Source organism: Phyllopteryx taeniolatus, chromosome 19 (genome assembly GCF_024500385.1).
Source record: "Phyllopteryx taeniolatus isolate TA_2022b chromosome 19, UOR_Ptae_1.2, whole genome shotgun sequence".
NCBI classification, from domain to species: Eukaryota; Metazoa; Chordata; class Actinopteri; order Syngnathiformes; family Syngnathidae; genus Phyllopteryx; species Phyllopteryx taeniolatus.
This window is the reverse complement of record NC_084520.1, coordinates 14,808,146-14,834,155: the sequence shown is the minus strand read 5'-3', so window position 1 is coordinate 14,834,155 and position 26,010 is coordinate 14,808,146. Positions and strand designations below refer to the sequence as shown.

The 26,010-nt window shown below is 42.6% G+C and overlaps 1 protein-coding gene across 1 annotated transcript; it reads right to left on the bottom strand.

The window, feature by feature from the left end:
- Positions 1–2,063: 2,063 nt before the first annotated feature.
- On the bottom strand, positions 2,064–25,602 carry ngfrb (nerve growth factor receptor b). Its single transcript, XM_061756442.1, has 6 exons — positions 25,313–25,602; positions 19,411–19,552; positions 14,693–15,055; positions 6,234–6,474; positions 4,965–5,125; positions 2,064–4,887 (listed from the first exon to the last, which is right to left on the bottom strand). The coding sequence occupies exons 1-6, from the start codon at positions 25,364–25,366 to the stop codon at positions 4,550–4,552; spliced, it is 1,299 nt and encodes a 432-aa protein (XP_061612426.1). The 5' UTR covers positions 25,367–25,602; the 3' UTR covers positions 2,064–4,549.
- Positions 25,603–26,010: the final 408 nt, after the last annotated feature.

Sequence of the window (26,010 nt, the reverse complement as noted above, 5' to 3'; positions counted from 1 at the left end):
TTTTCAAAAGGAAATAGGGCTCGTACCGTATGATGGACAGATATGGAAGCAGGTGAAGAAGGGTCCTAGTCCTGTTACAAGGCCTAATAGAATTTCCCCCGAGTGGATGGGCGAGGATGGAGAGTACACTCGTCCGTCCATTTGCTCGGAGTGCAGATTCAATTTCATCACTCTTCACTTAATTGGCAGCTGCCGCTCGGCGCTTCCCTCGCTTTTTTCTTACCCCCCCCCAGCAAACTGATGAGAAGAAGCAGCAGCAGCAGGAGGAGGAGGAGAGTTGGAAAACCGAGCGGGCAAACCGCACCACTTCATTTTTATGGATGGGCAGTTTGTAAAAGGAATGAGTTAGCGGATAGTAGGTGGTCCCCTCTGAGTAGCCTGGTGTAAGCACAGCACAACACTCAATGGGGTCTTAAAACGCAAAGCCACGCTCCGCTGACTGCTAATTCCAAGATTAGAGGCACAATTGAAAACAGGTTACGTTAATACTTGAAAGCTGAGCGTTATTATTTTTGTCAAGGCCGACTAGTATTAGATGTCATTAGATCAGTGATTGCCAACCGTAATAATTAAGTTCACCTCTCAAGGTTAGCGTGAATTTCATGTTGAAATTTCAGCCCGTTATCCCAAACTTTTTGCGAACGGTCAATAAATGTTGGGTAACACTGCATTAGATTGCGTAGGTGTACCTAATGTAATGGCCAACCATTTTGGCTTCACTCGAAGCCAAAACCGAGCACAACTTCCCCCACGGGTCACATTGAGTGTTATTTTGAGCGAAACCTCTGGGAACATCTTTCACCGACAACTTCCACAACCTTACAGTTTTCTGACCTTCCTGGGGGAGTATTCTTTCCTGTTTCATCCCATTCGGAGAATAAATAAAGTTGCTGAGTCGTTAAAGGGACCGTAAATCAACATGACGGAGTTCTAAAGTTATTGGATCACTTTTCCAGTCAGAGACAAATAGTGTCCAAATGTGTTAAACGGGATTTCCCATGTTAAAATTCACTAAAATAAATATATATCCCTACTTTTTTTTTTTTCAATACAATTATAATGGGCGGCAAGTATTTTTCAGTATTCAAAACTTCCACTATATACCTGTATAGCAAACACATTTGAAAATCCCACACTACTTTTAATTGGTAAATTTGATTTATAAAATATTCTGTTCATATCTCAAGGTACCACTGTATATTATTAAAGAAGAAGAAAAACATTTCTATGAAAGTTGATGGAAGTTAATAAAAAAATTAATTGCTTGTTTTATATCAGGCGAAATGAAGCAAATCCAAAAATTAAAATGTATTTTGATTGTGATCATTTGCGCGATTAAAATCGGGAATCAAATAAATTGGTTTTATTTGAAGGACATATCAGCGAGTGCGAGGTTCTCCCAATTTGAGTATCAAGTGGGAAAGGTCTTCACCTGAACTTAACATGGCCTCCGTGCTCGTTCAGCTCCTTGTCTCCGGCGCTCACACACGTTACCCTTCACACGTCCGACATTCCTGGCAAATGACCCACCGGAGGTTCGCAGCAGTCAGAGCCCGACTGCGTTTTCCTATTTGGACCCGGGTTGACTTTCCAACCGAGTCCGGGCCTACAGTACTTAAGTCTGACTTAACCCCTCGGTGACTTAGAATAATATAGAAGCTGTGGGGGCAAACGTGGCCAGCGTGTGTGATTTCATGCCTCATTAGCTTCCCCGTGTCACTACATGGACTTAATTGACTTGACGGACTGTTTGTTGTCTCGGACCCGGCCACATGCGTGAAGCGTGAACTCCGTCTCGTCACTTTAGAACCCTCTGGAGTCCTATTTGACTTGGATTACATGTCAGAGGGAATTTCTATGACTTTGGGACCAAATCTCTCGTCTTGCTAATGTCAATGCTCAGTTTCCCATCCCTGTGTTAAAGAAACAACAGAACAAATGTCTTTTTGTTGTTCTGGCTGGTCCACCAATACAGTATAATACCCTAAACTAGTTAATGTAAGGTTGCTACGGCAACGACAGACACAACACTCTCACCATTAAAAGCTAGCATACATCACAAGGATTTTGGAGCTTTTATTGTAAGAGCATATGATTACATATTGTCACGTTAGGTGGGAGTTAATGAATAATTGAAACAGATTCATGACCTTTATTACTGTAGAAGAAGTAGCTCTCAAATTCACATGAAGTATAATACAATATGACGTGTTAGTGTATAAGGAACATTCAGTAATGATCAGAGCTGTACATTTCAGCCACATCAAGAGCTCCCCTCGTTTTGCGTAATCACTATGACGCTACGCTCAAGTGCAAAAATCATCACGTATTTACCTTCACTACTGTACAAGTCAAACCTTTTGTTTTAAACAAATACTCTCCAGAGAAAATTGTCCGGTCACAGTTTCCAAATGTAGGATACGCTTAAAAGTTATAGTAACGCATCCGTCCGGCGTCCCAGGGACACGGAGGCTTATTATTACACGCAACATGCATGCAATGTTGCTTTCCAATATTAGTATTTGAATTGGTTCTAATACGTTTCCTTAAAAAAAAAAAAAAAAAAAAAAAAAACGAAAATAAAGACAATTGGTCTATTTACAGTCACAAAATTGTGACAAAAACATGTCAAAACTGAACTGTACAACATCAATAAGCCCTGAAATAGTTGTCAGGCACTTGCGATGTAAAACAGACAAATGTAATTAATTACACATTTAAGTGCTACAATCAAAAGAACAATATTAAAAGAACTCTCACATAGTAGAGTGGGAATACCTTCATTTTAGTAACAATAACATTAGCTCCTTCAAATATACCCTCCTCCCTAAGCGCACAGTTTAAAAAAAAAAAAAAGAAACAAGATAAGTACATTTTTTTTAAAAATAGGTGCTTGGTTTCCTCTCTGGGCAGCGTAATTAAATAACAAGGAAATCCACCGCCATGATTGTTGTGTTTGTCGGAGGCTGGCGATACCCTGAGAAAGGACGCGGAGAGGATAGAGAGTCAAACCTCCCATTTGGTTTTGTATCCTGATCACCTGTGCATTTGTTTTCTGGTTTTGCAGCTTGCTATACTGTCCGCGTGCGGGTTTATGTACTGTAGCGCAGTCGTGTACAGCATATGGTTTGTGGACGCACAGCTGCTTTATATTGGCTACTAATATGCAGATTTTGCAGTATAGACTCCACACACACATATACTGTATGTATGTGTGTGTATGTATGTATATATATATATATATATATATATATATATATATACATGAGATTATACTGTATGTCCTCAAATAGTGGCTGGGGGTGTTTATTTACTGATTACTAGGGAGGCCTTTATTTGTACAAATTAGAATAATAATTTTAGTCATTTTCTAAGTACAGTTCAGTTAAATGAAACTTTTATGTTCATACAATTCCATTAATATTTAAGTATACTAAGAACTTTTATGAGCAAAACAATTGAATCATTTTTTAAGAGGTTGAAATCAAATTTTATCAACCTCTTGTAGTCTTTTGCCACATTCAGACATTTCCAGCCAAAATATACTAATTTACTTTTTAAATTTGGCCACGGTGTAAAAAAATGTTGGGCTGTATATTTCAGTGATTCTCAAAGTTTGGTAGTGTACTAGTACCACTAAAGGCAAGCATCCCTCTAGTGCTACATGAAAGAATCACTGACTAACCACAGTTGAGTTGTATTTAACGTTTTAGTACATTTGCATTTACTTGCTAAGAACTGTTTGTTTTTAAACTTCAATTTTATTTAACCTTTATGTGCAATACATATGAATTGAATTACTTAAGTATTTTGCCCCTGATGTTACAGTGGCTTACAATAATATCAAATGTACTTTTTAGGAATAAAACCTCTGTCTTATTTTTGATAAAACGTCTACTGCACTAGTGTATCTTATTTTTAAGTAAAAGTGAATTTTTTTAGGACGTGTTTGGTGTAAAAAGTTTGAGAACCACTATTTGTGGAAATACGATATACCCTCTCGTATACATATGTCAGGAGGTCATGTGTCTTGAAATGTACATGAACGTCTACATCCTAAATCCATGCATGGTTACATATTGTGAGCGGGTGTGTGGACTGGTCTACATTATTCACGATGACTAAGAGTTCAACGACCGTCAACGTCTATGGTCAATGTCCTGGAGTGGGTGGGCTATTCCTCAGTGCAGAGGTCCATTTTGAAAGACTCCAGACATCCTCCGGTCAGCGTGTCACGCTTGCCAGGATCCAGACCCCTGGTCGAAAGGAGGCCTCATCCGGTACGCAGCCATTTTTCAATGCTAAAAAGAAGAGGCTCAAATGTAAATAATGGTGCTTATTAGCTATGGGCTGGAGTCTTTTAACACCTCTTTGGTACAACTATTACGGCTATTCGTAACACAGAGTGCTTGCGAGCCAAGAGTAAAAGTTGCATTCATCTTCAGTGCGGGAAAACAGGCTTCTATCCACGTTGGAATGATTGCAGAGGGATATTGGTAAAGCTAATTTCCTTCCATGTTCAGACAAAGAAAACAAACGTGTTCTTGCGCTATACCACCGAGGTGGCGTTGGGCTTTGGGACGCTGGGACTGAGAGCCAAACTCTGGGCGATGTCGTTGCGGTTGATCTTGCGCAGCGCCGTGCACAGCGCGCCCACGCTGGCGCAGTCCTTGCTGGCCCAGTCGGACAGGAGCGCGCGCACCGGGTGCTCGTCCTGGCGGAAGGCGGCGATGCGCGCCTCCTCGTAGCCCAGCAGGCCCGCCAAGTTGCACCAGTCGTCCTCCATGTTGGAGTCGTCCCCTTCGCCGCCGTTGAACAACAGCTGCTCCACCTTGTCTCGGGTGTGCAGAGGCAGCAGCAGGCAGGGGTCCTCGTCCATTGTGACCACTGGAACAACAAATGTGTATGTGGTGCATCTTGGGTGGAAAAAAGAGGGTAGTATCCTCTGAGCAGGTTTTAGTTACCTGTATGCGTTTGGGTCTGGCCCAGCTGCTCCTGCAGACTCTGACTGTCCACCGAGATGCCGCTGTCGCTGTGCAGCTTCTCGCCCTCGGGCGACGGCGTCTGGTTCTGGTTGGACGTGCCGTTGTTGGCCTGCTGCTTGTTCTGCTTGCAGCTGTTCCACCTACGCGGTGACGGGGAAGAAGTCAACCCTTCGTACTGCACAGCGTGACACGTGTCCTTCCCTTATGCAAACATATTTTACATTCATATATAATGGTGTGCCCCCTCCAGGACAACAGATGATTCATTAAATATGTAACGTCCGAAATGCAAATTGTGATTGGATTAAGTTATTGTTTCCTAGCCTTTATTATGCTTAGGTAAATATTTTGTATTAGAAAAATCTCACAGCACGCCACCAAATAAAAATATTGTATTACAAAGAATATACAGTGAAGCCCTGCATATTTGCAGTTCAGCATTCATAAATTTGCCTACTCACTGATTATTGGGAGAACCTATCCTCTGATACTCGCTGAAAAACGTTTTTGCGCTCAGGCCAAAGCAATAATAATATTTCTTTGGTGCCAGGGAACTGTTCAAGTGAGTTGAGGAGCTTCATTTACACAAAAGTAGTACTTTGCTGCCATCTTTGGGGCATCAAAAGGCCATTGTAGTACAGAACAAACCTTTTCAGGAGGCATCAATTACTTTTAGGGATTCACTGGATACTGAAAAATATTGATGTCAAATCATATTTTGACATCAATAATTATTCACAAATTGAAGTTATTGGAAGAGCATTTCATTATACGTCATTATACGTCGGTGGCATAGATGGATTCGCAAAGATACACTACTTGTAATAAATACACCATAGTTTGAAACTAGATAATTTCCCACAGCACACCTGATGATCTCTCACCAGGCCCTAAATTAGTGCTTCTCAAACTGGGGAACTTGCGCCGCTGCCTGTCACTTGTTTTGAAAAGCAGTCGCTGGAAGCGTGGGAAAAGTTGCTTTGTTGGTAACACTGACTGTGCTTTTGTAACTAGTTTCTCTCTGTTTGCAGACATATTGTTAATTCACATCAGTTAGTGACAATGGAGACATGTTTCATTTGTTGTAGTTTCTTTCTATTAAAAAGGTTATGAATATTTAGGTTGAAGTATAGACAAAATAAATAAAGGTGTTAAGATTATGAGGAGGGGCCTTGGAAAAAGTTCTCCTGTGTAAGGGGCACCAATACCCCAAAAGTGGACTAGCGAGAACATGATCCTTTCGCTCACTTCTTGAAGATGACGAAGGCCACGAGTCCGACCACGGCGGCCGCCAGAATGGAGCAGGAGACGGGGATGAGCTTGTCGTTCAGGCTCTGGTAGATGCGCTCGTGGGAGTCGCCCTCAGGGGTGGTGGCGACGGCGCTGCCGTCTGTCGGGCCGTCCGACGGGGGGCCGTCTATGGGGAAGTCGTCATAGGTGGGCATGGAGATGGCGGTGAAGGGCGTTGGCGACACGGAGGGGTACTGCACTGTGAAAAAGCAAAGAGCAACATAACGGAAGGCAAGTGAAAATTTGCCATATCGTGAGACCATACTTTTTAAATAATATATTTCTTTGCACTTATTAAATCTATACTGTGTTAATCATAACCTCATGTACACTTTAGTTTTAGTGCGAGGATTAGAAAGTAGTCGTTGTTCCACTCCCTCTCTCTGATATTGTATTATCACTTTGCTGTGAGACAGAGCAAAGTGTCTGCGGTTGGGGGGGCCAGTTGCATAAGGCAGATGATAACTCTCTGTTCGTATGCGTGCGTGTGTGTACGACCTCACCAAAGGAGAACTAGTCAAGACACTTCTCAGAAATTAGCCATCAGGTAGTATTTAAGTGTCTTCGGATTTTTGCTACAGCTCTGGCGTTAGATCCCATTAGATTGTTCAAGTGTACATAATATTGTAAACGCCGAGTGTGTATTACATCCCGCACGGCGTGGTCATCCCTCCTCTTCCCCAGAGGCCCATTAAAAAGTGACTTGGCGCATCCAGTCCAGCCAGCTCCACTTTAGCCGTCCATTAACGGCGGGCACGCGTGTTTGTGGGAACCTCGCCACCTCGTCACCGACTTTCCTGTTACTTAACAGCACTGACAACAGGAAGTCGTGCCGAGGAACGGGGAATAGGCACCTCGAGAGAGCGGCTGAGTGTCGTGACGAGGCGAAAACGTTTCAAATGTTATCTCGACGGACGCTGTGTGGCGAGCTGTTAGCCAGGGCCCGGAATTTTGAAAGTGAAATTGAATATACAATCAATCCATTGCGCTTTCAAGCCATTGAGTTCTCAAAGATTATTTGAAAGGGTTTGCCACTTTTTTGACATGCAAATATGATGAAGAAACATTTGCTTTGTGTGTGTGAATAAATGGACCTTTTCATAATGTTTGTAAACAACAGGTGTCAGGGTTGTCCCAGGTTATTGGCCCACAGGGCATACAGTGTGGTGCCTTCACATTCAAGAGACCCCATGTCACGGTTCTTCGAGATTCGAGCTGTCGTTCAGATGATTTCTTTGCTTTGACTTGCGAGCAAAAACTTGAGATAAGAGGGCTCACTTAACTCACTTCACAACAACCAGCAGATTGGCAGCAATTCTTCAAAAAAGAAACTTCAAGATGTTTATTGGCACTCTTGGTTGATGTTTACTGTCAAACTAAAAAAAAAAACAATAAAAAATTACATTGTGTGTTTTGAACAACCACAAACTGTAGCTTTGCTCCGTTTAGCTTAATGCTGGGAAACAATGCAAAACGCCATAGACGGGCTAACGGTTTGTTGGTGTTATAATACTTTAAGCAATGGAAATTTAAACACAAACGGACACTCCCAGACATACTGTATATTCTTTATCCTCTGGGAAGAACGACTAATTTTACTGCAGCTCAATATGGCTCCTTTGACACGGACACCGTGTATACTGTATGACTATGATCGGCACTATTGCCACCCGGAGGTTTGTGCGACGTCATGGCGAAAAGGTCAAAAAGGGTCTTGTGAGCCACTGCAGCGTATTGATTCCCATCCCGTTTCATCGTCTCCCTCTTTTTGCCCACTTGAAACCAGACTCTGTTCCCTGACAAAGATCCTCTTTGTCCCGCACGATAGCACACTCCCCAATGCTCTCTTTCCATTTTACTGCCTACTTGAACAGACGTTTTCTTTCCTAACAATCGTCGGCGCTCGTTTGGCAGCGCTCTGCTTTCCAAACTGGCCTTTCAAAGATGGTAACTCAATACGGTTTGTGTCCAATCCGCCTGGTTATGTGCTTTTAGTCGTTTAGTTCCTTTATCGCCTCCCATCTCTGCATCCATTTGATCTCCACATGTCAAAGATGAACAGGTGAAAAAAGAACCCTGACATCATAATAGTCTGGGATGAGGGTGTTGGGGCTCATCTCCCCCCTTGCTAAATTCGGCATGTTGTAATAGTGCATCTACTCGACAACTTTATTTAGTAGATTAAAATTAACAAAGGGACCGGACTAGACAAAAGTTGGTGTTGATGAAGGAAAATGACTTTTATACAGTATGTTATGTAAGAATAGCGATAAGACAACAGGACTCTTGACAGGGCGTTTATTTGATTTAAAAGCTGACTTGGATGGAGACTGTTGTTTTTCCTCAGGAAGAGTAGAAGTTGTGATGAAGATCATAAAAGCCTAAAGAAGTGCAACTGTCAAAATAACCAGTTGTAACGGATGACTCAAGTTAAAAAAAAAAAAATGTATTTATTAGTAGGAATTTGTCTTTGAAATTCCTGGAAGACCACATGAACCTCCCAACCAACCGTTATACTTTCCATGGAGGGTTTTGTTTGTCTGCGTGTGTGCGTGCGTGTGCGTGCGTGTGCGTGCGTGTGCTCTGCGACAAAATGCAATCAGCACTCGTGGAGGTCAACCAGAGAAACCCGAGAGCGCAGAAGAGTAACTCCATCGCTTTTATTGAGCGGAGCATGTTTTTCAGCATTTATTTTCTTTCTCCATCTCTGCAGTGGTAACACTTTCGCTGCCAGTCTTTGGTTTTTACAGAGATTTTCTTTTATGGCTCATTAAAAAACGAACAACCTCTTACGTACATTCCAAACACCAGTTTTGTGTGATGTCGCCTACAAAGAGGACAAAAGCCCCACTCCTGTACTCGGCCCATTGGCTGAATGAAGGCACGAGCCCGAGTGCAAGTGTCGCCGTCACCCTTGGACCCGCGGAACGCTCGTTTCCCGTCCCGAATCACGTCCAAAAAATGTTCCCCCCGGAATGTAGTTTGTCCACAAGAGGACAATTCAAGCGACAATGGCCGTAGTGTGCGGCGCAGGGAGCTGAAGGGTGGCGACTGGAGCTCTGGAGTCAGAGGTGGCACAAGTCTGTCGAGGCACCACAAGCAAAGCCGCACAATAAGCGACTGTGCTGTCCAAAGATCAGCAGTCTGGGCCGAATGGGGATTCCTCACAGTTATTGATGTGCTAATGTTGTGGACACACTAAATCCGGAATGTTTGTGCCATTTTACTTTTGGCATTTCGCTCACTTTATGTCAGTCAAATCCTCATGAATGGCTATAGAATTAAGTGACAGCCCCCACCGCTCCCCACGGGCCTGTCGATGGTTAAGGTCAACCAAACTCAGGAAGGAAATGGCTCCTTGCTCCTCTTCCTCACCAGTTCAATAAGAAAGTAGACTTGGCTCAATCACCCCCACTTCTGCTTTTCTTTACCCCAGCCACCTTCATCCTCTCATGTTCTCCCTGCAAAACTAACATTTGGCCAGTTCTATTAGTATGAAAACATTTGAAATTTGGTGGAAAATGTTTGAAAACATTATGAATCGCTGTGTAAATGCTGAAAACGAAATAGGGAGGTCATTTTCACGACTACAGTACCAGTAAGCTGCAGTAATATTAGTCATTTTTCACACAGGATAAAAAATATTAACCTGTAAGTATTGATAGATTGTCTGTCTACATGTGTTGCTGCCGTTTGTGTTCAAATATCCATTGCTCAAAGGAGGGGCTGTCCAAACGTTTTCTTTCAGTGTCTGTGTACATGTATTGTGCAGTATTTTGAAGTCACACTTGAGTAGCCTTTAAATGAGTGCATGAATAATGGAACGCGTGCATGTGCGCTTTGGGGCGATAGGGCAGCACACATAAGTGCAGCCAATCCCCGGAAGCGACGTAAAGGAAGAAAAAGGTTGCAAACAGAGCGTTGAGTTGATAAGTACAAGTTGATAAGTGCATACAGGAGTTTAACCGAGACGTGAAAGGACCTTGGCGACGCCCACTCGTCAAACGCCTTCTCAGGTGTTGACACGCATTTACCCTGAAATCTGCGCTTTGATTTTACACCCCTGTTTTAAGAAGCAAATCCTTCCCGATCCAAGTGGTCTAACCCTAACTCTGTATCTTGTGAGTGATCCGTGACAGCTTTACAGCGTCACTATAAATCTCAGATTTACAGTACCAGAGTTTGTTTCTAATACTGTAACTCAGCTTGATCGTCTGCTGCCGTGACCCGGGATGACTCTCACATGCACATGAAAGGTTTTGTCCTGACCTTTCACCTTTGACCACGCTCACGGTGAAGTGAAGTCGTATCCCAAGTCTTGAGATAAGCATCTTTGCACTCAGACCCTCCAATCTGCTGGTGTAGCATGACAAAGCATGCTAGTTGGTAATTAGTAGTATTAGTTGAAAATGAAACACTAAAACACTGCAAACTATCCATTCTGACATTTTCGATACCGCTTATCCTCATGTGGGTTGCGGGTGAGCTGGAGCCTATCCCAGCTGACTTTGGGCGAGAGGCGGGGTGTGAATTACAAATGTACGAATGATTCCAATTTAGTGGCGCCTTGATATACAAGTGACCCGACAAATGAGTTTTTCCAGAAATACGCTGTAGTTCAGCCATTTTTTTTGCTTTGACTTGCAAGCGAAAATTCGAGATACAAGTGTAGCAATGAAGAACAAGCAGAAGTTTGGCACATAGTAGTAAACATTTCTTTAAAACAGAGGCTTTAAGCTGTTTATTGCCTTCACCTCGTTAAATTTTACTGTCACACTAAACATTACACAGAGAGAATTGTAGGTACTGTAAATTCTTAACAACGACAGCTTAGTCCGTTTAGCTTAATGCTAGCAAACAATACATAACACCTTGTATGGGCTAACGAATAGCATTGTGTCACAAAGTGATAATCCTTTAAGCAGCGGATATTTGAACACAAATCGTGGAGCAACACGTAGACAGATGCAATAACAATCCTCACAGGCATATATTCTTTATCCTCTGCAAAGAACGACTACTAATACTGTGGCTTACTAAGATGTTGTGACCATCTCCATGTATATCTGTATGTCTGTATTATACTCCCGCGTTCACCAGAAGGACCAGTACAAATGTCCATTAAATTCAAGCAAAAAATGTGGGGAAAACTCTATAATTCTTTACGTTCTATTCAATTATGTCATTACTGTATGTTTTTATGAAGTCCAATATCACAGAGTGCTGTTTTTCTTTTCTTTGCCTTCTTTCGCGGCACCATGATGTAATTGATCTCAGTGGGTGAACTTTGAGGTATAACATCAGATATACTGCACCAGGTTCGTCACAGGGATGTTGTGGTGCCTTCACCTTAAACGCAGCCATGCCAACAGGATCTCAAGTTACGACTTGCCTTTACACAGGCGGTGGCTCCCTCGTTCCTTTTTCACCCTCCCGACTGACTGAGTTCTAGCCTTCAGGCCGGTGTCGTCTGTCTCGCCTAATGCACGCGGACGTCTGGCAGCGCTACAAATTCGGAGGCAGCGATAACGCGAGTGCTCTGCTTAAAAGATTACAGAGGGAAATAAGGAGCTTGTGATTAGGTTAGAGTGGCGAATGATGATGCGGCCCATACGCAGAGCGGGGGCCCTCCGGCTATCGCGGCTGGAAAACTGAGCGAGTTTGCATTGGTCACGTAGTGTGTGCTGTGGTGGTTATCGAAAGGATGTGCTGCACTTGGAGTTCTGGCTCCTGAGATTCTGATCTGCCCATCCCAACATCCTTCTCTCTCAGTGCAACCAAGTGTCGGCCCGGTGTTGCACTGATGAATCAGGAAAAGCGCTAATTGCGTTAAAGGACTACCCGCATTTGTCAAAATTTGCACTAAACCTTGATTTTGACCAGTATTAAAAAAATGACTTAGCCCACATTGGCTCAATTTAACATTGCGTTTGTTATTGTGGTTGTACTTTGCTGTGGTACTACATCTTAATGAGAGCTCTTTTCCAATATTTTAGGTGTGTGATGTTTCAACTTTTGCATTGCACGCCTGATCACAATCTCACTCAGGTGTGACAATGTGGTGACACACCACTAGTACTGTACTGCTAAATTGTGCGTTAATGATAAAGCAGCACATCACAAGTCCAATAAACCTGATGAGACAGTTTGATAGGCGAATCCTCCACGTCGAAACAAAGTCAACATGATCCCCAGATCACAGGTTCCCGGAATTAATCCCTTCCCATATCACCACAACCATTACTGCCTAAGTGTTCATCAAAAATGAGACAGATGTTTTACTCCTAAAAAGTATATTTAACATTATTGTAGGCCACTGTATCATTATGCCCAACCCTGCACTTAAATGTAGGAAGGCATAATAAAATACTAAAATTCAATTTATATTATTTATATTTATTGTACATAAAGGTTACATTCTAACTAAACAGAATTTTAAAACAAACCGTTTTTTTTTAAGCTAAAATAAAGTTAAATACAACTGAACAGTGCTTAGGTAGTGAGTCTTTCACATACCACTAGAGGGAGCCCGCATACCAGTAGTGTTTAAATCTCAGTTTAGGACTTATTTTTACACTTTCGCATTTGGTTAAACGACACCTAGTAAGCAAATAGACCCATGGCCCCTGACATCTGGATCTTGGCCTGTTTTACTGCCACTTCTCTTTCTCTAACTTGACTAATTGTAGCTCTCTGATGTTATTCTTACCTTTGTGAGGGAAAGATTTCTTCTTATACAATTTTTGATACAGCTCCCGTAGTGGACACGCAGGGATTTGACGTTGTAAGATCACAATGATGTCACACAAATGATGTCTATAGGCCAAACTCAAAGGTCTTCCCCAGCCCGTGACCCAAGCACAAATGGTTCCCTTCAGCCCGAGCCGTTTTCTGACTGGACTGTGATAACAGCAGTCTCTGGCTGATCAGCACACTTCTTTCATTGTCGTGGGACAAAAGCATTGATTTAATCTGCGAGGCATCGTGTCGTCGCGGTGGCCGCTGACGGCAGCCGTGGGGAATTTGAGATGTGACGTGTTGATAGCCACAGGGTACAGTGATATAAAAGGAAAGTCAGACCACGGTTCATAGACGTGACCTTCCTGTAATCCCTCAACTTCCAGGAGAAAGACTCTTTGTGTCGTTCGTATGAAGACGTATCGCTGAAGACGACGGGATGAGCTCCAGGATGACATTTGGATCAACGGATCAACAATGACGATAGTGTCACATTGAGATGATGTCTGTCAATGTCAATGATGTCTTTCCTACTGTACGTACAGTCATTGACCACAAATATGCTCGCCGCATTGTTTGGATTCATGACCTCGGGCCATTCGGTCAACTCCACTGCCTCTGGTCGTACAGGGATGTGAATGAAATGTAATTTGTAATTAATAATGATTTTGAAGGGTTAGGGCCCATAAACTGAAAAGATGTGGTCCTGCAATAGCTGTATGGTAGCTTTAAGGTCAGTTAGCATGACTTTTGTTCAAGGGTTAGCAATCCAGCAATCCTGACAAGAAACAGGAACACAGGTTATATCTTATGAGATCAATATGAAGCTAAGGGAGTTTCCACTGATGCGTGGCAGAGGTGTCTTGTCCTAATTCACCAATTTCAGGACTTGGGAATGGCTTGGCTAAAACCTATAGTATGAAAGACTCGACTCGGTATTCCAAATGTTCTTTTGTCGTGTGCGCAAACCCGTCAACCCCACCAGTGTGCAATGATTCGGAGTCCAGAGGCCAGCGCATGAAGCAAGTATCACAGAGGGCGCTTTGAAGATTATTCCATTTTGATTCAAGAATTATGTTTTTGACAAAAGAGAATGGCATCATGCAACTCAAAAATAAGAGACACAACCACGACAAACTAACTTCCTCCATCACTATGACACTCTCATAGGGAACTAAGCTACGATAACTTCACAGTTTAGCAAGCTAAGCTTCATGTCAGCTTTATGTTGATTGAGAAACAAAATAAATAGATGATACGGAGACTGCTTTTAGAAACAGTAGCAGGCTATGTGATTGTGACTTAGCTAGTTCAACTAACTAACACAAGTACAGATATTGAGTGCAAAGTGTCTCATGTTGTGACTCGGCAAGATTGTATTCTTGACGTATGACTTGTTTACCCAAGTAATGACTTGACTTGCTTGATTTTTGCCACAATGAATTAGGACTCGCCTAAAACACGAACATTAAGATATAAGACTTACTTATGATTTGCACGTATCATTAGCCTAATAGCATAAGTGCCCAAGACATTTTAACCCACTGTCACATTATCAATTAAAAAAACATCAATGTGCTTACTAAAAATCCAGGTCATGGTAATCCGTAAAGGATGAATGGAGACAACCAGAGTCTTGTTTGTTGAAATGATGTAAGCGCACGATGCAAGTGTCTTACCTTGACAAACTGTATCGGTGACAGCGGTGCAGGCCTGCAGCTGCAGCTCCTCGCCCTCGTCGCAGGAGGTGCAGGGGATGCAGGGGTCCCGCGAGCTCTCCTGGTCCGAGTACGTGTCCCTGTCGCACTCCTCGCACATGGTGTCGTGGTCCGGCTCGCAGCTGAACAGCATGCCCTGGCCCACGGGGCACTTGGTGCACGGCTCGCACCTCTGCGACAGGTCGTTCAGGTAGAAGCCGTAGTTGCACACGCAGGTGGCGTCGTTGGCGTCCGTGCACGGCGTCTCCATGCGGAAGAGGCCCGTGCATTTTGTGCAGGGCTGGCATCGCTCTGTGTGGCTGAAGTTTTCGGAGAATGTTTCGCCTGAAAGCAAAGAAAAGCAAAGAACCTTTTCTATTCTCAAGGAACTGCAAAACAAACAAACAATCAAAAACCTTTGGTACATTTGACTTTAAACGCCTCATACAGTATACAAATGTATTTTAGCAATCAATATTGCATGTTTTATGGAATTGTATTCCAGATGGATAGAGAACTGGGAAACACTAAATTATGCAACAGACCCATTTGTAAGAGCATTGTGCACGTCTGTGTGAGTGTGACTGCGATGAATCGGGAGATGGGAGGTCTTCACGGCCACAGAGCCTGGATTAATGGCTGTAAATCACTTGACGACATTTGAGCTGATGGGATGTGATGCAGCAGTTAGACAAAACTGACATGAAAGTGGGTTACAGTTGTATTTTTGAAGTTCACTAAATTTGTATTTAATGTTTAAAAACTGTCTGCGATTGGCTGGCGACCGGTTCGGGGTGTACCCCGCCTCCCGCCCCAAGATAGCTGGGATAGGCTCCAGATGCCCGCGACCCTAGTGAGGAGAAGCGGTAAAGAAAATGGATGGATGGATGTTTAAAAACTGTTCTTTTTTTTTTTTTAAAACATTTATTGAGGTAGACTTTTCAATTCAACTTTTACGTGCAATACCTTTTAATTGAATCGCCCAAGTGTTAACGATCAAATTGTGCATAATGTAACAGTGGCTTACAATAATACTAAATACACTTTTTAGGACTAAAAAGCTTTTAGGGCTACGACTGTATTTTAATTTTGCTCATGATAGTGTGGCGAGAGAAGTATTTTTTTTTTTAAAGGTGGTACCAAAAGGTTCGAGAACCACTAATCTATACGATAACCACAACATAATAAAACAAAATACATTGGATTGACACCAAAACTCAGCAATATCAAAGTAAACTTTGGGATTCCAACCCAGCAGTTGAGAATCACTGATGTAAACTATAATAAAATATACCTAACAAAAGCCTCCGGTAAACTGGATGGAACAAGTGACCTAAAGTCAACTGAGCTGACAAAAAAAACAACAATTAACCATATTAAATTGAAGTGGACTCAAGTTTGTTCTATCACTAAACTAAAACTCAATGAAACCACATTCAGTTGTCTTAAATGTAAACTACGGTGGTGGATTGAGAGCCGACAAACAAGTTTTTCAAGGTACCAGCCGCTTTTGGGAAAACTGCATAGCCGTGCCAACGATTAGCTTTGAAAGTTGCAGGTTTACAACCATTTAGGCAATAGCTATTTGAACACAAACAACGAAGCAACACATGTAGACAAACAATATCCAAATACTCACAGCCATATATTCTTTATTCTCTGTGGGAATCGGCTAATGTTACTGTATCTTATTGCGTCACTGAGCGTAGATGTGAACTACGTGCAGACAGATGGAGTATTACCCGAGATGAACCTGTGTGTTCTTGTCTGATGCTAGCAGTTGTAGCTTCCTCTCATTTTTGGGTACAAACTGGCCACCCTCTCGCTTTTACGCATGTTGCAGGTCCACCTGGAGGGATGCCGGCCAGGCGGGTTACCCCGCTTACCAGACGCACTCAGACGTGCCACCACCTCCTTCTTCTCTTCCTCGAGTGCTCTCAGAGCCATTATCATAATGCCGTTCATCAATAATGTAAGTCAATACATTAATAACGCTAGCCTGGAGTATGCGGGGTTGGGGGCGGTGGGGGAGGGTGTTGAAGCAAGGCTACACATGGTCTTTCTCTGGCTCAGTGTGTCCTCAGCATTTGCTTTTGGTCTGCATGCTTTGTCCTTAATAGACGACAACTGCACAGTTTTGCATCACTAGTAACGTAGTTGTCCTACTAGTGAAGACAAAGAGTGCACTATTACATGGACCTTAAGCAGGATATCAAGGATATCGAATAACGTTATGAAGGTTTGTCCCCACACGTCATGAAAACCAGCATGCGTGCACGTGTGTGCTTTGCTCTTCTTTTCCTAGTTGTTGCCTTCAAAGACAATAGCAAATAACAGTTTTGTGAAATGTTGACACTATTATTAAGACAATAGGGGTCAGATCAAAATATGGCTCGACCTCAGCTTCCTTCTCCCATGGCATTCTGTCACCTATAACAACGAGGCCCGCTCCACTTGTGTTTGAATGTTTTCCTGTTTCGTTTGGCTACACTGCTGCCAGGGAATGTCGTTTCCTCATCGTTATCCCTTATGTTTGTCAGTCTTACTTCTCCATGCAGTCATTTCTGACTACCTGATTTACGTTTTTTTTTTTTTTTTTTTCAGTGCCGCATTCACAAGCACTCGACACAAAGACCATCGGCGTTCGTGGCGGCTTTTTTGAATCTGTCGGCGGTTGATCATGTCTGAGCAGCGGAATTGAGAGTCTTAAGCACCCATTAGGCAATAGCAGGAAGCCACAAGACAAATTTGATTTCAGATGCTGATTTTCAGCCGAACAGACACTAAGAGGTCAGATCCGTTCTGCATTTTTCAAAATTTTTTGTCTTGTAGTGAATGGTCATCTGATCCATCAGCAGCTTGCAAATGAGCAGAGGACGTGATTCTTCTTCCAACTTCTATTGGATACCAAAGCGGCCGCCCCCCTGCGAGCCACTATAAGAATACACATTGACCTTGGCAGGTACTTCCACTTCTGTTCGAAAGACTTCAGGAAGTTGTGCAAGCAGGAGAGCGTGGCTATTCTTTTGGAAGGGAGGTTTAAATCATCAAGGAAACAATAAATCAAGGTGTTCGAAAATCATCCATCCCATAAAGGATGTCTACTTCTTCCTTAAAAAAATAAAAAAATGCAATAAATTATCTCACGTGTTCCCAGTGGCTTCTCTCACGACCTGTATCATTTTGGAATGGTGGGTCTCCTTATTCGCTACTTGACCCACATTGGTTTGCAACTATTTCCTGGAAACAGTGCAGGCCCCGATCTTGGCCTCTGTCGTCTGAATGTGTCCTCTTGGCCTCATGGAATAAGGCAGACCCACATATAAATAATCTTCAAACCATTTGTTGACACAGATGTACCCTGAATGTTGTTTTCGAGCTCATCTGCCATCTTAACTGCCTCCATTCTTACCATCCCACTTGTCTGGTGCCCTACAAATCCTCCATTGTATATTTTTCTACATTTGGACCAGCTCCCATTCTTATATCTTCTGACGGTGCTCATAAAGTCTCTGCCCAGTCGAGGTTCACTCCCTACATGGTAACGGACAGTCAACTCTGATTACCAGCCGACTTCCTCACACGTTGCCAAGTGAAGCTGAATCTTCCAGCTTCTAATGGAACATTTGGATAATGAGGATTCATGATGGAAAATGCTTGAGGGTGCTTCAAAAACATCCTGACAAGCCGAGCAGTAATTAAATATCCAACGCAAATCAGCATGATTCTTGCATTCTTGATCTTATGCTCACACCTTTGAGAGCGTAACATAAGTAAGCCTAATGCTAAACAAACAATAGGAAACGCCATAGACGGGCTCGTGGAAATAAGCATTGTTATTCAACTCAAATGCGGTAGGAATGCAAATAGAACATACAAAATTGCTACACGTAACAGATTCAAGGTAAACCTTCTTGGGTACACACCATCTTATAACTGGGGATGTCGTCCAAATAAAGTTCAGTTGGTCTAGTAGGTTTATCGTGACATTTTCTGCTTTCCGGAAGCAGCCTGAAGGTTTTATGCAAACACTGGCTGATCTCTTTGAACAATGAGATCCCTCTGCTGCTGCGAAAGCGCTTTGCGGACCTTGGCTTGTGCTGTAAGAGCTGATGACAAAAATGTCAGGGGAAGCTTACTAGAACAACTGAACTTTATCGGACTTATCAGAGGCACTTTAAAAGATGGCAGGTGTGCGCTGACTCCTATTTCACGAGTTTGAATGTGATTGCTTAATTCTGAAATCAACCACATTCCCAGTTACAGAATAAGAGGGTGTGCGCATTTGTGCAACCACATTATCTCAGTTGTGTATTTTTCCTCCAGTTGCTTAAAGATTTCATTTTTTTTTTTTTTTTTTTTTTTTATGTAAAAGTTCTAGATTACATTAAAATTATGTATTTTGGTCTCTTTTTTTTTTTTGTATCTCGCAAAAACCTGGCATTTGACCAGGGGTGTGTAGACTTTTTAAATTAAATTATCTTTTTTACAACATGTTTTCAATTTTTTTTTAATTATTATTAATTTTTTTATTTGTATTTATTTATTTAAACCTCACCTATGAATGACCTGGCCCATCTGTCCATTTTAAAAATCCAATGCTGCCCTTGAGCACGAATGTTTGCCCAGCCCTGATCTAGATTAATTGCTCTGACACAATTTTGTCAATTGCTGAGTGTGTGCTTGTGTGTGTTACTCACTGTCCAGGCAGGGCGCGCACACGGTCTGCGTGACTCCGCACGGCTTGACGACACCCTCGCCGGGCGGACACTGTTTGCAACACTTTCCGTCAGTGGTGTACTGCACCGACAAGCACTCCTCTTCCTTGGCCGAGGCACCCGCCTGCCAATCATCACAGACGGCATCAACAAGTGGGACACAAGCTGGGAAAATGTACATGAGGCAACAGGCAAGACGCAATTGTCTCTGTAATTCTAAGAAAACTAACTTGATCTACTGTCTAGTTCACTGGTTCTCAAACTGGGGGGGATCCGCGAAGTGTATCGCAAATCATGTTTTCCCATTGAACTCAAGAGAAATGCCATTAATCCGTTCCAGCTGCCCCCCCTGGCCCCCACAAAATAATAATTTTGAAACATGTTTTTTTAATACCACTCTACAGTGTTTTACTTTATACAAATAATAACAGTAAAATTTTGACTATCCTCATAACATTACAACTTTTTTCTCAAATATTGAATTCGTTATTGTAAGTGACATTTTTTCTAAAAAAACAAAACAAAAAAGCCGCTTCCTATGGCATTTTATGGCACGTGTGTTGGTTACTGTATGTTTAATAGGCGTTATGATTATGAGGGGGTCCTTGGAAAGGTTTCTCCCCTCTCAGAGCTCCCTGGACCCAAATCTTGAGAGCCCCTGGTTTAGTTCATTCGTGTTGATTGATGTTAATTATTTTATTTCATTGCCTTGCCTGCTCAGTTTTCCCACATGGGACTGAAAGTGCCGATTTCAGTGACATCATGTTTTAGCTACTTCTTCTATAGCAATGTAGTTGTGTACACACTAGATAGCTTTACATCCCTGGAGTCATCAAAGGAAGAAATACTCTTTAGTTGGCTGTCTTACAACTGAAAGACACAATCAAGAGTCATTGCTTATGTTGAAAAGGTTCCAAAGCAAAATGTCTGGGAACTAAGTTTTAAAACAACAATTGGGAAAGTTGTTGTTGTTGATTTTTGCTCCCAGCGTTTCCTAGAAATGTCATTTGGAATCCGCAGTCTGATCATTTTTGTACAAGCACCGCACACGTCTAATGTGTACAACATGTATTTTAGTCCCAAATGAATCCCAGTTGTACAGTGTTTTAAATTATTACCCACAAGCCACAAAAATGTACTAACAAGTTGTAGCGCACAAAGCAAGTGGAGTTCGGTTTTAGCTCATGTGCACAAATGCATTCCTTGGCCGTCGAGTGTTTTTGACAGAGAGATTTTTGTGTCACATACATGCTCTCGTGCAAGGAAATGTTTGTGTGAGCGTGTGTGTGTCTGTGTGTGTGCGCGCGTGTGTTTCGTAACAAGGCCCCTCCCACTCCCACACAACTTGTTCTCCGGGGCCAACCTTGATAAAAGATGCAACAGCCATCTGGCTCATGAGGCCGAAGGATGAGTGACTGTTTTTTACATTTTTTTTTAAATTAGTTTTGTTTTTGAGGGCAACAAGATTAGGTACACCTACACAATCTAATGACAATTGACAGATGGATCGAAATTGACAGAAGGATCATAATATGAACACCTTTTAGCAGCAGTTGGTGTCAAAAATATAAACATAGTAATTGTAGCGTATATACTGGTTATGTATATTATATTACAGTTAACGCTCTTTTATTAATCTGCGATATGGACTAGAGTTCACTGTATATATATTATACATACATATATATATATATTTTTTTTTTATTTCATGTTGAAAGCCCAAATTTAAGGTACGCGTAAAGTGAGTTACAAGCTCAGTCATAGAACAAATTAAACTCATAAATGAATGTACCATTGTGTATAGTTCATATGTTTAATAGATAAGTAAATAATGCAGAAATACTGACATGCTTACTTTCGTTAGCCTGTGCGCTAAGAGCCCTATGTAAAAATCCTTCAAATCACGTTCCAGGTTTGCAATCGAGGGAGAAGAATCTCCCTCTCTCTCAATGTTCTGAACTCCGATTCATATTGAGCAGAATATTGCTGCCTGGAAGACAACAAACTATAAATTGCAATTTCATCAACTGTCACAAAAAAGGATTTACGACTGTTAAAGTTAAATGAGATGCTAGTTCTGGTTGAAATGTCAAGTGTGGTCAATTCAACATGTTGTTCATTGGGTATCTCAAAATCTATTATTGTTATCTTGTTCAAGGCAGTTGTTGTATTGATTGTCATTAGGTTGTGTGGGTGTTCCTAATGTTGTGTCCTTTCCAGCCCACCCACGGACAATCTTTGGTGCATCCCTCATAACATGTATTTATTTATTTATTTATTTTAAATCCCTTTGACGCAGCGTGTGTGTGTTTCTGTGCATACGTTAACGGCGAATGTAAGTGAGGGGTCATATACTGTCAGACTTAAGGTGTGTGCGGAATGTTGCTGACAGAACATCAAGTGGCCCCCTCGGGCTCCTGTGAGTCAGCTGGTAGGTACTGTGCGTATGTTCGTGTGTGTGTTTATGTGCGTATGAGTTCAGGATGGGCTGCGTGACATTGAGAAAGTCGGTTCCAATTACAACATGAAAACCAGTATCTGTATGCGTTTGTGTGCGTGTGAAGGTGTGAATTTTGGAAAGTCGTGTGACATTTAGAAAGTTGGTCCCCATCATGACACGAAAGCCAGTCTGTGTGTATAATTTGTAGGGTTGGGAATCAAAAAATGTTTCTTTTTGAGAACTGGTTCACAGTAATTTGATTGCTTGGAATCATTATCAATTCCTCTTAAAGAAACCCGCTTTGATGCCGGTGAGGCCGCTTAAAGCGCCTCATTCGAGACCACGATTGGACTCAATGGAAAAAAACGTGAAGTTTAAATTGTAAGTGTTGAGAACTGGCTGGCATGGTGGTGGGGTGGGGTAGTGGTTGTTCCGCTCTGATGCTCACCTCGCCCAGGCTGTGTCACAGGGGAGGTGCCCCTGGAAGTTTCTTAATAGTCGGGGAGGTTGTTTGCAAAATCAGGTCAAATATGTTCTTTTTTTTCCCACAAAACCGTTCTTATTTGATGTCAAAATATGTTTTGAATAAAGTTGAATGCAACTTTGTAAATATTCCCAAATGTGAGGGGAATCGATTCGGATCAGTAGCCAGTAACAATAGTGGAATCAGAATCTTAATTTTTTTTACATTCTCCTCAATTCCCATGCCTAAGAATGTGTGTATGTTTCTGTTTGTGTGTGCGTGTGTGTTTACAGGGCAGGGGTCCTCATTATGAGGCATTTGGTCAGCATCCACGCCTTTCAGACACTTGAGGTTTTAACTTGAGCAAAGGAAGGCACTGCTTACTGGAAGACGTAATAGCACAAAACCACTCTATTAACACTTAAATCTGTTAGTAAGCTGGTGAGCGTGTAATATGTTTACCAGTCCACTAAGGGATAAATACAACAGGGAGATTTAAACTGTGAGCACACTCCCATCTTCCCGTCAAAGGGCCCCGCATGTGAACAAACCTGTTTCCAGATATTTGAGTGAAACCTTTGAAACGACGCCAAGTCCTGGAGCGCTTTTAATTTCATCCCCTTTTGACCCTTGTTCACTGTTTGGGTGCTCCCGACGCCGGAGCGAGCACTTCTAGCTGCGGGAGTGGGTGCAACTCTGCTGAGCAGAAGCACACTATGGGAGGGCGTGTGAAATTGTCACGATATTTACTGTAAATTCCCACGTGTTTTAATAACATATCTGTGGCATACTTTCGTCAAAACACCCCAAGCATCAACAATTATAATAATAGATTTGATTAATATAGCGCCTTTCAAGGAATCCAAGGATACTCAACAATAACTCATGGGAGTAATTAAAACATTGAGTATTTTTAGGAGCGCCATGTTAGCGGCGGAATAGCTAGCGTCAGCCTCCAGCTGATAGCCGGCAGCATAGTAAAGTTCAGACAGACAAGTCAGGCTCCTTGAGGGGTTAGCGCCAGAGAAATCGGGGTGATGAACTTCCCAATGTGCAAAGTCCTAATCGCAATCAGCAGCGGTGGAAGTTAACAGTGGCTCAGTTGCTAACGGCGAGCCGCTCAATGTGAGGTACAGTGAGTGACCAACTAAACATGGAGTGGTTCCTGACGTTTTTTAGGGCATGTCTCTTGCTATGGTGCAATTGGCTCATTTAAGGAGCGGGTCCCCCCCCCCCCCCCCCCCCCCCGCACCACCACTGCATTGACATCACCAAGACATCCGGTAAGTGCAGAACTTGTTAAAAAAAAAAAATGTAAATAAACTGGGGATAGAAAACTGAATACGCTGGGATTTCTGCAAATAACGGGCAATAGGTTCCCCCAGAAATTGCGAATAAGTGAATTTGTGAAAGCAAAACGCCATTGTTGAGCCAATTGCAATTAGCATGGATGTTATGGTAATTATAAATATTTTAACACACACGGCGCAGCAGCTCATACAAACTGCGCATCCAACAATACGCAGTGTCATGTATTCTTGTTGCCCAGTCGGCACAACCACAATTAATGCAACTTAGTAGGGAGTCGGGACCTTCTCTGCCTCTTTTTCTTGCTCTAAATTATGTTGTGTTTACATCTAGTCGAGCGCATTGCTGCCTGGCATGTTGTGGCACGACGTGGTACTACACTAAAGGTGCACAATTCTAAATTCAGATTTGCTCAAATAAAAATCTGTGATATAGCGGGGTGCAAAAGATGAACCGTGATTGATACAGCGGGGGTTCACCGTATGGCTATTTTGTCCGACCCTTTACCGAGAGCACAACTGTAGCTGATTTGAAGAAATTGAGCTGCTGAAGTTACACGTTTCTTGCATTGGTTCCTTGCAAAGTTGATGACCTGACCACATGAAAGCGTCCGTGCCGTCGCATCTGGTCTCGTAACCTCGGACCAGTCCCACTAATGCTCCAGTCAATTTTCAGTTGGAGGCACTTAACCTCTGGATCCGGGCTGTCAGCGCTTGTTAAACCATTAGAGAGCCACCGCGCCGGTCTTCCTTAAGAAAACGGGCCTGGTTTCAATCCAGACGTGCATTCAACGTATAGAAACAGGGAGTGATGCGAGAAGTTATCAATATTGCATGCCTGAGTCAGAACATGATGTATGGCTGCTATCAGCTCGTAATTCCTTGACATACCCACTGCACCCTGCAGCCCTGACAAACCTGTCATATGTGACACAGCGGACAAATATTCATGCCCCCTTTATAGGCCTCGGAGCGACTGTCAATAAATTAGGGAGAGTCTGACAATGACTTAGTGGAGATTCCATGATCCCTTTTGCCGCAAGTCAGAAAAATGTGACCAAGGTTGGAATAACATGTTAACACCGGGGTCACAACGTTAGAGGAGGGGGGTTGGAACTATAAATAAATGCATTAACCTCCTACATAACATATCTTTTAAATACATTATTAAGAAAAACAAATAGGACAGCTAAACATGTTGACTTTAATCGGTAGTGTTACCTTGTGGGACAGAACATTAGGTACACCTCTGTAGACATCCAATACAAACGCTGTAGCGCAAATGTGCAGATAATGCTCACTTGGATTAATACTGTTGGAGAGGTGTTACTACCTACCTACCTACCTACCCCCACCCATCCATCTTTTTAATGACGATATAGCATTATGTATCTTTTTCTAATAAAGAAAAAATACAGCAAAATGATTGGGCTGAAGACAGGAATTTTAATCAAGCTCTTGCATTGGGTCTCATTAGAATGTGTTGTGGATAAATACAAGTAAAACAATATTATTTTGAAGTTACTGCCATGTAAGCACAATATTCCAACCAGCTATCATGTGCAGGTGCAGCTTCTGTGGCCTCAAAGGACCCCCCTCCCCCCTCCCCCAGTTCAACACTAAAAACAACAACAAAACACACAGTTCAATTACTGTTTATCAAAAGCGACTCACCAGTCCAAACAGTATTGTTATTAAAATCATATTCATCTCGTTAGTCCTTCCCATTTTGCCAAGAGGAGCTGTTCGACCGGAGGAGCGAAAGGATGACACGCTCACAGATTTCCAAGCGGAGTAAACTGGGCGACCATACTTGTGTCTTCCCCTAAAAGAAAAATAAGTCAGACTAAGTGTCCACAATTGCTGTCAGTGTGCAGCTTCCACTCGGACCGGAAAGCAGGAGCAGAGTTGGGCCCGTTGGATGTTCGCTTCGTGTGCGCTCTCTGTTCTTGTGACACCAGCACGCCGCCCCGAGGCTTCCCCTCCCTCGACCACACCCACTACATGAACAGACACACACATACACACACACACACACGAAACACATTACACACATACACACACAATACACGTTATACAATTATAATGCTTTTCGTGTTATAAAGGGGACCAACTTTCAGATTGTCACTTGGAGAATCACCCCCCAACAATCACACTTATACTAGTTTTATTGTTGTAATGGTGTTAAACGTTCTTACCAAACTTCGACCGAACGTTTTTTTCCCAGATTCTTCCAGACACAGGTGCTGGGTGGCCAATCTTCAATCTCGGGTGGGCACGGTCACCCCTGACCACCCCCTTGCTCCGCCCCTGCACACTCATACAGATGTTGATGCACAATAGTCGATGATATCCTTGTCTGATATCTGCTC

Coding starts and splice junctions, on each gene's coding strand:
- ngfrb (XM_061756442.1), bottom strand. CDS start 25,366: ATGGGAAGGACTAACGAGATGAATATGATTTTAATAACAATACTGTTT. Junction 15,056..19,410: donor GTGCGCGCCCTGCCTGGACA/GTGAGTAACACA, acceptor CTTTGCTTTCAG/GCGAAACATTCTCCGAAAAC. Junction 6,475..14,692: donor CACCGATACAGTTTGTCAAG/GTAAGACACTTG, acceptor GCTTTTTCACAG/TGCAGTACCCCTCCGTGTCG.